The 13,772-nt window shown below is 39.8% G+C and overlaps 1 protein-coding gene across 10 annotated transcripts in view; it reads right to left on the minus strand.

Moving 5' to 3' along the window:
- Positions 1-13,772, minus strand: part of DOCK5 (dedicator of cytokinesis 5) — a 233,671-nt gene that overhangs the window by 86,911 nt on the left and 132,988 nt on the right. For all 10 annotated transcript variants that reach the window (XM_064272667.1, XM_010592365.3, XM_023550999.2 and 7 more), the window contains 5 exons: positions 13,613-13,685; positions 11,181-11,284; positions 10,008-10,191; positions 3,661-3,758; positions 3,321-3,410 (listed from right to left, as the gene is read on the minus strand). In XM_064272667.1, the coding sequence (XP_064128737.1) occupies positions 3,321-3,410; positions 3,661-3,758; positions 10,008-10,191; positions 11,181-11,284; positions 13,613-13,685 (549 nt within the window). The remainder of the gene's footprint in view (positions 1-3,320; positions 3,411-3,660; positions 3,759-10,007; positions 10,192-11,180; positions 11,285-13,612; positions 13,686-13,772) is intronic.

The raw sequence follows: 13,772 nt of genomic DNA on the forward strand, positions 1-13,772 counted from the left end.
TTTGCCTCCCAAATTTCCTCCACAAATATTAACCCTCGCTGGCACCTGCTGCGTAATCTAAAGATAACCGTACTGCACTGTCTTATGGCAGAGTGTGCGAAGGGAGGGGCACACAGGACTTCCACTTTCATCCAATGCTAGCAGCTCTGTGCTGCATAAATTTGTCTCCAGGCCTTGTTCATTGGACTCCATACCCTTAGTCTCTTGTTCCCAAAAGCCTGACAAGGTTTGATCTCATATAGGGGCATTTCCTCTCTGTCTTATATCCATAGCTTTAATGCCTTCACCACTTCTTGAATTTACCAGTTTCTCCAAGTTGGTGAATGACCTAAAGGTGCAATTTACCTTCCTTCTCAGCTGCAATAGTCAGGTAAAATTCTGTACTGTACTTTAACCCCAACAATGAGAAAAGGATGCTTGCCAATGTTGGTTTGTGTGTGTCTACTTCCGTCCTTTCATTGCCAGTTCTGGCCTTCCCAGAGTATGATATCACCTACACTTGTTTTGATTTCAGTTCTTAGAATGGGTTGTACCTTTAACTACTTTATGTGAAAAACTCTCTGCTCTGTTGTATGTTGTACTTAGTGGGGCCCAGATTCATCTGACTTGTAAATTCAGTATGCATAAACACATACAACAATCTTCTTTGTTAATTATTGCTACCTGCTAGATCACACCTAGATGGTTATAAAATGTGTTACAGTGGCTCCTGATTTATACTGTAATAAAACTACCATTTTCCCTGACGAGAAAGAGGAAGCATATCAAAAACTGGTCTACAGTGGAACAGAATTGAGGATCCAGACATAAATCCATCCACGTATGAGCAGGTGATATTTGACAAAAGCCCCAAAACAGTTAAATGGGGAAAAGACACTCTTTTTAACAAATGGTGCTGGCATAACTGGATATCCATCTGCAAAACAATGAAACAAGACCCATACCTCGCTCCATGCACAAAAACTAACTCAAAATGGATCAAAGACCTAAATATAGAATCTAAAACAATAAAGATCATGGAAGAAAAAATAGGGACAACGTTGGGAGCCCGAATACATGGCATAAACAGTATACAAAACATTATAAAGAATGCAGAAGAAAACCTAGATAATTAGGAGCTCCTAAAAATCAAACACCTACGCTCATCCAAAGACTTCACCAAAAGAGTAAAAAGACTACCCACAGACTGGGAAAAAGTTTTTAGCTATGACATTTCTTATCAGTGCCTGATCTCTAAAATCTACATGATACTGCAAAAACTCAACTGCAAAAGGACAAATAACCCAATTAAAAAATGGGCAAAAGATATGAACAGACACTTCACTAAAGAAGACATTCAGGTAGCTAACAGATATATGAGGAAATGTTCACAATCATTAGCCATTAGAGAAATGCAGATCAAAACTACAATGAGATTTCACCTCACTCCAACAAGGCTGGCATTAATCCAAAAAACACAAAAGAATAAATGCTGGAGAGGCTGTGGAGAGACTGGAACACTTCTATACTGCTGGTGGGAATGTCAAATGGCACAACCACTTCGGAAATCGATTTGGCGCTTCCTGGTTTTAAAAAGCTAGAAATAGAACTACCATACGATCCAGCAATCCCACTCCTTGGAATATATCCTAGAGAAATAAGAGCCTTTACATGAACAGTTACATGCACACCCATATTTATTGCAGCACTGTTTACAATAGCAAAAAGATGGAAGCAACCAAGGTGCCCATCAACAGATGAATGGATAAATAAATTATGGTATATTCACACAATGGAATACTACGTATCGATAAAGAACAGTGAGGAATCTGTGAAACATTTCATAACATGGAGGAACCTGGAAGGCATTATACTGAGTGAAACGAGTCAGTTACAAAAGGGCAAATATTGTATAAGACCACTATTATAAGAACTTGAGAAATAGTTTAAACTGAGAAGAAAACATTCTTTTGTGGTTATGAGAGTGGGGAGGGAGGGAGGGTGGGAGAGGGGCATTCACTAATCAGATAGTAGGTAAGAACTACTTTAGATGAAGGGAAGGACAACAGGGGAGGTCAGCACAATTGGACTAAACCAAAAGCAAAGAAGTTCCCTGAATGAACTGAATGCTTCGAAGGCCAGCGTAGCAGGGGCAGGGGTCTGGGGACCGTGGTTTCAGGGGACATCTAAGGTAATTGGCACAATAAAATCTATTAAGAAAACATTCTGCATCCCACTTTGAAGAGTGGTGTCTGGGGTCTTAAAAGCCAGCAAGCAGCCATCTAAGATGCATCAATTGATCTCAACCCACCTGGATCAAAGGAGAATGAAGAACACCAGGGACACAAGGTGATTATGAGCCCAAGAGACAGAAAGGACCACATGAACCAGAGACTACATCATCCTGACACCAGAAGAACTAGATGGTGCCCGGCTACAACCAATGACTGCCCTGACAGGGAACACAACAGAGAACCCCTGCAGGAGCAGGAGAGCAGTGGGATGCAGACCCCAAATTCTCATAAGACCAGACTTAATGGTCTGACTGAGGCTAGAAGGACCTTGGTGGTCATGGCCCCCAGACCTTCTGTTGGCCCAGGACAGGAATCATTCCCAAAGCTAACTCTTCAGACATGGATTGGACTGGACAATGGGTTGGAGAGGGATGCTGGTGAGGAGTGAGCTTCTTGGATCAGGTGGACACTTGAGACTATGTTGGCATCTACTGCCTGGAGGGGAGATGAAGGGGTGGAGGGGGTTAGAAGCTGGCGAAATGGATACGAAAAGAGAGAGTGGAGGGAGAGAGCCGGCTGTCTCATTAGGGGGAGAGTAATTGGGAGTGTGTAGCAAGGTGTATATGGGTTTTTGTGTGAGAGACTGACTTGATTTGTAAACTTTCACTTAAAGCACAATAAAAATTATAAAAAAAGAAAAACTCGTCTAACAGGAAACGAAGAGATAAAGACCTTGAATATAAGTCAATTGTTTCAAATTTTACTTCTTTAAATTTAGCCTAAAGAAATAATCAGAGAGATGTATGCAAATATTTATGCAGAAGGATACCCATCACAATTATTTATACAGTAAAACCTGCAAAAACTGGAACCTGTGTAGGGCGGAAACCTGTCAGAGAAGGAAAATTCAAATATTTTTCACTAATAGAGGGTGACACAAAAGTGCTAAGGCTGCACCCTGACAAAGGCGGAAAACTTTCCAGACTTGGAAAAATAAGGCAATCCTGTTGAGTTCTGGCTCCCACAGGTTTCAGTGTGATAGTGAAAACAAGGAAAATGACAACAGTTGCCAAGAATAAACACTATCCAATATGTTTAACTGCTTACCAGTGCATCAAACACAAGAGAGTCATAAGTTTCATTTTCTGACATTTCCATCATTATGTTAAAAAGTGCGTCTAGTGTATCTTGCAAAAACTGAAGAGAGTAAAAAAAAAAAACAAAAATAAACAGGTTATTTTAGTGTTTTCAGTTCAGCTCCACTCTGCAGAAATTCTGGGATAATAAGGATTTAATATTATAGTTTTAAAAATAGCATTTTCTTAAAAATTAGCACATGTGCTTACCATTGTATATAAAAGTTTCACATTTCTAATAATTATTTTAATTAAAATGTTATACTACAGATAGAGCAATCCTAGTTCTAACTATGAATCTACAAACAAACCTTAACAATTTCTCCTCCATCCACCTCCATCAGCTTCTTTAGGTTGTGTTCAATGTTCTGGGAGTTGGAACGCCAATTTAACAAGCCTAACAGGTCAACTGGGAAGAACAAGCACAAACCATACACGTTAGACACCGACTGAAAGGAGCAAACCAGACCATTTCAGGATACAGCTACAGAACTCTCTAGAGAAGGTAATTGTTTAATAGTAGCTCATTCGAGAAGTACATTATATTTTCTTTTAATTCTCTGTCTCCTCTCTAAGTCAGAGAAACTCTTGAGGTCCCTCTTTCATTCTTCAAAGTGAAAAATTATTAACCATGAATGTACAAGAGCATTAAATGATAATCTGACTAGAACTTACATTTCTCAAATACTGACATCACCGTCATAAAGATTAAACCTAAAAGGCACTTTCTTCTTCCTGTCCCTCCCCTCTGCCTCCTGGGGATGAGAACACAGAGAGCAAAGCTTGTCCATGTTTATATATAACCCTCCTACCTTTTATTTGCTGGATTGTTTAACTTGTCCTTTACCACTATGTATGAGATACATACACATACACATTAATTCATTTAAACATTACAAGCATACCGTAGATTTTTATCCCTTTTTAATTTTTGTAAATGAGAAAACTGAGGCTTTATAAAATTAAATTACTTGCCTAAGATCACACAACTACTAGTGAATGGTAGAAACGGAATTTAATTTTATATTTACATGATTCCAAAAGCCATGTTTTACTACTCTATCTTATTGCCTCTCCAGGGTTCTTTGACGAAATAAACAGACAAGCAAATCTAACTGGTTGCTATTCCAGAGAAAAGCAGAGAAGATTCACAGCCCTTAGAGTAAGCCTGGCACAAAAATTTTGAGGTATTTTGGGATTTAAAACACAGAATCTTGAATCTTTAAGTCACTTACACCTTTAATAAATGTTGAACTACTGGAACTGTCACAGGGAAACACAGCAGGGGTCAGGACAATTACTATTTTGTCTTTTTGTTTGGTACCTCAAACTACTATTACTATTAACAGAGCATTATTTAGTACTCAACAGCAATCAGCAACAACAGTTAGTAAAAGTAGTAAAACTTATTAATACATTTTGGAAAATCTATATCTACAGGTATATAGATACATACGACCCCGAGTGGTACAAACAGTTAACATGCTTGGCTGCTAACAAAAAGACTGGAGGTTCAATTCCACCCAGAGGTGCCTAAGGACAAAGGCCTTGTGATCTACTTCCCAAAGTCAGCCATTGAAAACCCATGGATAACGACACTACTGTGACACCTATGAGGTCACCACGAGTCCGGATGGACTGGATGGCGTGTATGTATCTATAAATATATACATATACACATATATATGGATACAATACATATATAGTTGCAAATGTATATTGTTTATTAGAATAGCCAATTTGCTTCATGGGTGTGGCTGTTTTATTGGCTTCTAAATTATATTTTCAGTTCCTGGGAAGCCTCCAAAACCCAGTACTTAGTGACTCCTCATTGTCTATAAAGTTTAATTACCTCATGCAGTAAGGCCCTGCCTACAGCCCCTCACGCCAGCCCCATCTCCCACAGTTTTCTTACTGCTCAGCAGTTGAACAGAACAACTCACTACTCCCCAAACTATGACATGCTCTGAAATGTCTCCATGTCTTTGCATAAGTCCTTCCCTTTGTCTGAAATGCCCAGAAATACTATGCATTTGGGGAGCTCCTACTTGTATCTGAAGATCCATTTCAAACTTTCTCTGGGAAGTCTTACCCAATCCTTCTCCCCTGCCTGTACCCTTCACCCCAATAATTTTTAGGGGTGTATGTATCTCTATTATAGCACATAATAGAGGCACGTTTGCTGTCTCCTTGGCTATTCCCATTGATTTGAGCCACTTGAGCGCAGGAACCATGTAGAATTCAATCTTATACTCCACCAGAGTGCCAGGCACCTTAATTAGGTGCTAAATAAATGTTTGATGAAAGAATAAATGAATGAGTGGACAAGGGAGCTAGTAGCCCCTAAAGCAACATAGTAAGCTCAATCTGATTCATTAATTTAAGTCATTCACCAAATACTTAATAATAGACACTGGTCCACTTCTATCTTCCTCATCTCTTGTTTCTGCCAGAGGCCAGTTACTTAAGGGTACCACTCATTACTTCACTCTACTCATTGCTACCTGAGGAACTGGATTTAGATACTCCATCAAGGGTGAATATCCACTCAGCAGCTTCACCCCCTGCAAAGAACCCATCCATGCATCCATTGCTCCAGAGATGTGATATCCGCATGCCACACCACTGCTTGCATTAAGAACATATTTTGGCATCCTGTGAATCGTAAGGTCTTAACGGAGAAAAGAGCAGTACCCTAGTATTATAGAAAGAACATCAGACTTGCTGTTTCTGAGATTCATTCAGGTTGATGCGTGTAGTTCTTGTTAATTTATTTTCATTGCTGTGTAGTATTTATCCCATTGTATGGATATACCACAATTAATTTATTCATTCTACTGTTGTTGGACACAGGTTGTTTCCAGTCTTTTGCTATCACAATCAATCCTACATTCTCCTATGTCTCCTGGTGCTCATTTCTAGCAGCTCCTCCAGGATATAAAATAGGAGCGGAATGTTGGATCATGAGGAATGACCATATTCAACTGTCTAAATGTAATCCAGAGTGGCTGTTCCCATCAGCAATGTTTAAGAATTCTGGCTATTCTAAATCTTCTCTAATGTTGAGTACGAAAGGCAAGTACAGAAGGACTCACACAACATGATTCCATTCAAAGAAAGTGAAAAACTGTGGACAACTAAACAATGTATTTTGTAGAGATATAAACATATGTGGTAAAACTTTAAGAAAAGCAAGGGAATGACAATCCCTAAATTTAGGGTAGTGATCATCTTTGGGAGGGGATTATGGAAAATGACAGAACTAGGGACCACATAATTAAAAAAAAAAAAGGAAGGAAAGAGGGAAGGAAAAAGCCATAGCTTTTCAAAACCCAAGTCCACCACTTAGGAGCTTAGGCAAGACATTTTACCACTTTAAAACCAAATTTTCTCATCAATAAACAGAGTTCTAGTGGTGCAGACAGTTAAACTTTCAGCTGCTAATCGAAAGGCTGGTGGTACGAACCCACCCAGTGGCTCTGAAGGAGAAAGACCTGATGATCACCTCCCATAAAGATTAGGGCCAAGAAAGCCCTATGGGACAGCTCTGCTCTGTTACATGGAGTCAGTATGAGTCGGGATCAACTGGACGGCACCTAACAATGAACAGGGGGTGGTAACTCATACCTTTATGTCCTAGGGTGTTGGAGGGTAAAGTGAGATGACAATTGTGAATGGGCCAGCACAGGGCCCCACACCTGCAGGAACCTGATACATGAAGGGAGCAGGACTCCTTTCTCCCTTTCCTGGAGCAATAAATCTATTCTCACGCTCTGTACAGGCCCAGCAACAAACAATCCCATACAAATTCATCTGTTCTATTTAAAGTAGTGAATAAATGATTGAATGAGATTTTAGAAGACCTGTTTGTAATAAACCCCAGTGGCTTTTAACCTTTCGGGTCTGAACAATCCTCCGATGGCTTAGGAGAAAGGCCTTTGGTCACAGTCTCAGGGTGAAAGGAGAACAGCCACCCTCTTTGATTAGTGAATTCCCTTATATAGTTGATGGTTTATTCATGTTCTTTTTTAGAATAAATTCAAATGGCTCTTCATAATTTCTATCAAACTAGAAGCAAATGTATGAACAATCCACAATTACTATTTGTCCTGTGGAATGCTGTGCTTCCTCTGATGCTCTGTGATGTCTCTGCTCTTCTCTCCCTCTTTTCCACCTCTGTCCTCCCTACAATCCGGGCCATGCTGGGAGACGATCACTGCTCACTGACTGAGCTGAGGGCTGCCTCTTTAAACCATTTTTGGGATAGAATGTTATTTAAGACTTATAAATATACATATATTTATATTGAGTTTTTTGAAATCCAAACATCAGGGATGCGCATGACAAAACGAAGTGGCAAGAACCACCCAATGGAACTGTCTGCAATGATGGAAATGTGTATCTGTGCTGTTCACTGTTATCTGTCGCCAGCCACATGGGATTACTGAACACTTGAAATGGGACTAGTGGGACTGGGGGCTGAATTTATAATTTTAATTCATTTAAATTTCGCTAAGTACATGTGGCTAGTGGCTACATATCGGGACAGCACAGGTTTAGAGCGTTTAGAAGGTTGGTTGACTTAGGTATCAGCAAATGAAGTGTTTAAACTGAGCACGTGCTACCTGTCAGTAAACCTGCCTACATTTTTGACTTGGTGGTAACAAACAATATAACAATATAGTCATCTCTAACAGAAATTCCTTTTGCTTTTTGTTGTAAGTTAATTTTATAAACTTGTATTACTTATCTTCTTTGTTCTCCTTTGAGCTCTAGTTTGGAAGGGATAACCTATGAGATGTTTAATAAATGCTATCCTCCTTGACTATCCCTTGAGAGTTCCTAAAAGTACATTAATGTTTATTATAGTCTACTATCATACTTACTTAAAAAATGACATTTTGTCATTTTACAGTAAAAAATCTGGAAAATATAAAAAAAAATTAAATACGAATTATTCAAACTTTTGGAATTATTACTTTTCCTGTATACATATCATGATGATAATAATAATGATAGCTAACACTCATACAGTGTTTACTATGGCAGGCACTGTTTTATTTATTTATTTCTAGTTACATTTGCTTATTCCACTCTTTGAAATATATACTATTATTACCCCCATTTTAAAGTTGAGGAAACCAAGGCACAGAGGGAGCAAGTGACATATCCAAGATCAAACAGCTACTAAGTGGCGAAGCTGGGACTTGAACCCAGGCATTTCACTCCAAATTGCCTTTATATATTTACACAAAACTGGGATACACACTGCTAAAATTTTCCCCATGTTCTTCATTATGTTTTGAAATGTAATATTTAACAGATGCATACATTTCATCACATGATTACATTATATAATTTAGTTAAACTGACTTCCACTCTTGCACATTTGGGGTGTTTCCAGTATTTCTCTCTTATGAGTAATAGGAAAATATTCTCAAACATAAACTTTTGTGTACATCTCTCATTGTTTACTGAGGTTCAATTTCTAGGAGTCAAACTACTGGGTTGAAGGGTCCGAATACATGTAAAATCTTTGCCAGATCTTCTAAATCATCTTCCACAAACATCGCACCATCTGCGCTCCCAGCAGCAGTTTATTATCTTACTTTTCCATAACAAGAGTTATGTGACTGATACAATTTCGTCATGTCTTCCGTGAAGCTCAGAATGTTTTCTGGCTTTATTTCTGGTGAGTATGCTTTTACTTTCCCATATGTTATCAGCCCTGAACTTCACTCTGTTGAGTCTAGCTACTTGTCCAAGTTGAAATACTATCCTTATTCTCTAGCCAACCATGATTCATAAAAATAAACCCAATATTGACCCCTTCTAAAGATCAATCACCACCTGATCCTTGAGTGTATTTTATATTTAAACTGTTTTGTCTATCTTAGGATTTCCCTAAAACAGAACCCTTGCCAGGTACCTAGCTCAAATCTCCTAAGTTGCCAAAGGAGCTAATCCTCCACACAGCATATGGGGTATAGAATTTCTACAGCAAGTCCCCCGGGCAGCTAATTCTTGGCTCACGATGTTCAACATATTACATAGGTTAAAATAATTAGAAGCTGTTATTGGTTCTGAAATGCCATGTTATACAAGAAGTTAAGATTGGTATCAGAGATTTGAAAGAGAAACAAAGTGAAGCCGATTTTATGGAAAATATGACTCCTTGGAAACAATGGAGGAGAATGGATGGAGCAAGGACAAAATTCTAACAAGAAACCCTCCCTGGGTAGGAGACTGATTATATTTCTTTGCCAGTATTATATCTTTATTACTAACATCTCTTATATATACTACATAGAACACATTATTAGAGGTCTTTGCTGCCTTTAAGGAAGGAAAGATAAGACTTTTAAAATTTTACAGCTTTTGTTAATGAATACATTTATAGGTTTTATGAAATTAAAAATACTGAAACGTTTTTCATCCTATTTTAAAGATGGGCAACAAAACCGCAGAAGGAGCTTTAGTTGTTTGATCAGTACCACTCAGAACATCATTTGAAGAGCAGAGAACGGAATCCAAATTGCCCAGCCTCCAGCCTCAGAAGACACAGCCCCATACGGTCTAGCCACGTGGGTTTAACAGAGACACCCAGGAAGACCAAGCAGAAAGCGCATTCTGGTGCCAATGTGGTCACCACACCTACCGTTTTGGGTTAGCTTTGTGGAGCAAATGAGGGTGGCAATCTGAAAGCTATCTTTTGTGCTATCCTTGGTTGGGGTAAAGTTGGCCAGGCTTTTGGATGCCTGGAGCTCTTTTTCTTCCATCTCTGCCTTGGTGCCAGGCAGGGTCAGGTAGAATTTAGCATCTTCCATTTTCTTGTTGTCACCCTGGGGAAAAAACATGTTAGGAACACCAAATCATGGGAAAACTCTCTTACACGCAAATAAAAAAAAAAGTTTTTATCGTGAACACAGAGCATTTTTTAAGATGAGAAGCACGGTTTCATCAAATTACACTTAACATCCCTGCCAACTCTGAGACATTTTGATACCCTTCCACAGGGGTTGAGGTTATAGCCCAGAAATAGTGAATTTATTGAATGAAAATGGACTAAGTTAGAAACCAGAGTATCCTAATCTCTGCTATAAGTACACAAATATACTAGAAAGTAAGGCTGGATTTTTTTTTTTTTTAACCTGTAAATGGTCACAATTATACTTCATTGGATTAATGGAAGAAGGAGTAACGTGCTATGCCTTCCAAAACTAGTTATAAACTAAGGAGCCTAAGGAAAATATACGTCAGGTAGATGCATTGCAAAAAAGCTGCCAACTATGTGAAAAGCCCCTGGATATTGCTGGACAAGACAAGATCTTCCAGGAGCTACGCTATACTCTCAAATTTCAGTAGAGGCAGCAGTTAAAAGGGAAGAATGGGGACAAAGCTGTTAGGGAAGGAAAGAACGCCCCTACAGCACAGTAACGGTACCTGGCTCATGGTGATATCAAAACCACATCCTACCACAACCACCACACTCTAACCAACTCCCACCAGGGCAACTGTAGGATGATGCAAAGAGTAGGAGAGATGCCAGCCCTTTATCATTCACTTGCTGCAGAACACACTTTGCAAGAGTGGGTGACACACTCTTCAGATAATGCAACTCACTCTTCCCAGAATGAGGACTGGAGACCACACAGCTGGTGTGACCATAGCCCTCTAGGCTTCTAGAAGTTACAGGGTAAACGAGTACAGCTCTTCAGAGGTTTCTGACATGTGTATACAACAATCTGAAAGGGGTCTTCAATGCCAGTTTTAATGGGAGTAAATAATTCTCAGCAATTCTCTGAGTCTCATTCTTTCAGTAAAGTACCACCTTATAAATCACCAGATCGTGCCTCCCGTCCTGCAGGGTGGTGCCGTCCGTGTTCATCAGTTTCACGAAGGCCACCCCAAATGCTCGCTCTGATTTATCTCTGGCTGAAAAGACAGAAATACATGTCTGAGCAGTAGTACAGACACCAGGAGGTGATGGCTGTGATGGCTGGTCTCCCATCTGGCTGAGGGGTGTGACGTTCAACCACACTATAGCGAAAACAGTTCAGCAAGGGACAATAAGCTACAGACACTATTTCAAAGGAAACATTTCCCACACCGAAGTCTTCTGTTACCCCCAAATATGCTCTTCTTCCAGCGTCCACTCAGTCATCCAAATCAGAAGTGTGGCTGTAACACCAACTTCCCACTCACGTCGCCTTCATGTCCTGAATACTTCTGGGACCTGGCCTCTTCTCCCTATCCCCTCTGTTCCTACCTGAGTGCAGGCCACGCTTGCCTCTTTCCTGTAGTTTTACAAAAGCTTCCTAACTGGTCTGTCTCTAGTTTTATCCCACTCAACACTTTCGCCACACTGTAGCCAGAGTGAGCTTTCCAAAATCAAATCTAATTATGTCAACTGCCCTGCTTCAAGACCTTTTCATGAGATATCCCAATTTCCACTGTTTTAAAACTTAGTAGTCAGCGAAGTATTTATTAGTATTCCAGAGTTTCTGACATCACCCATGGTTTTTCCTCTTCTCTTCCTTCCCAAGGCGTAGCTCAGGTGCCAGGAGAAGTGGATATGTGGGCCCTGTAGCATTTGGAGAGGTCTACCCTCATAAGGACGTAGAGCTCTCTCGCTCCTGGTCTTCAGGTCTTGGCCTCTGTGCTCGCTGCGCTGCCTGCCTGGGTAACCTGTGGCCTGTTCTCACCAGAGACGTGTTTCTAAGGTCTGCTGGGACTCAGGTGTATGCAGAGACGTGTTTCTAAGGTCTGCTGGGACTCAGGTGTATGCTCATACTTGCTGAGCATAATCCACTGTTTGCTTATATCACAATTGGTTTATACATTGTCCTCTTGATGGCCATTTGGGCTATTCCCAATTTTGGGGTATTACAAAAAAAGTTATTATGAACATGTACCCTCCCCTCCACCGAAAAAGAAAACCTTCAAACACCCTTTAATGTCTCCTCTATAACACAGCTCAAAAGAGCCTTCATTCTTCATGATCTGACTCCAGCTCATATGGAAGCAGACTGCCTAGGTGTCGATCCAGGCTCTATCCCTTTCTAGCCTTGTGACCTTGAGCAAATACGTCATTTCTCTGCTCCTCAGAACAGGTAAAGTTAGGATATGCCTTATAAGATTACCACGGGTATACACAAGATAGTACATAAATAGAGCTTCACTTAGTGTCTGGTATGAAGTAAGGGCTCAATAAATCTTAGCTTAGTATTTTGTAGAAGCACATGAAATTTGACTATTTTGATCTACATAAATACAGTTTCATATGGTTCAACCTAATATCATCATTGCTACCAATGCTCCCATCTTAGCCACACTGAACTCACTTTGTTTCACTAAACACACTTTTTCAGTGCTATTCTCTGCTGGGCTTTTATTCACCTTCAAGTCTCAGCTTAGATGTAGAACACCTTACACATAATCCCCCTGGCCTGGGTTAGGCAGTTCTGTTACCTGCTCCGACAGCACGCAGCTCACCCCAGTAGCTCATATCACACTCCTCTGTACTCATCACAGGTTCTCTTGTTCATTTTCCTCCCTAGACCACAGAGGTTCTTCAGGGTAGTGGTGGCATCCTATTTGTTGTCACATACCCATGGCCTAGCCTGTAGCCTAGGATGTAGACACTGTTCAATAAATACATTGTGGAATGAAGGATTCAATTTTTATACTGTGCTGAATGAGAACAAAGATAGCTCCGGAAATTTTGTGATCAATCTGAAAACATTCAATTTTCTTCTCTGTTCTTACTTCAGACGAATTATTTCATGAACTGTGGTCTAAGAGTTGAAACAGATCTTTCATGGAAAACAAGGATCCGTGGTTAAATAATTTGGGGGGATATGAGATGAAACAAAAGTTAAAACAATTTTCTTGATGTAGGACTTCTCAGCAATATGCTGAGAACATGAGTTGTGAATGCCTAACAGGGAGATATAACACACAGCATTTATGATACTCACTTCACTATGGGACCCCTTTTCTCATAGAGCACCTATTAGCATCCTCAGAACTTTAATGTTCTACAGAAAACATCTTTGGGAAATTCTGATACACAGTGACAATACAGAGCCTAGAAGCCCGGCAAAATTCATTATCTGGTTTCCTTAGCACCAGTGAATTCTAAAATAAAGCTGCCAAGTATTTAGTTTGCAAGTATCTTGTTCTCCAGACCCACAAAAGTGCTGCAAGCAGGAGTAAATATTTATCTTAATGGAAATATGTCACAGACCTCCTAATACTTACATTCCTGTGATGACCTATGTCGGAATGTGAACCTTATATGGCAGCGTGTGACCTCTTCTATAGCAATGGATACCTGTATAATAATAATGAGTTTAATAGTTTATACATATGCGGTAGGTACTTCATACTCATAATTCATTTTAGATAATAAGACTCAATT

This window comes from Loxodonta africana, chromosome 19 (genome assembly GCF_030014295.1).
Source record: "Loxodonta africana isolate mLoxAfr1 chromosome 19, mLoxAfr1.hap2, whole genome shotgun sequence".
Classification (NCBI taxonomy): domain Eukaryota; kingdom Metazoa; phylum Chordata; class Mammalia; order Proboscidea; family Elephantidae; genus Loxodonta; species Loxodonta africana.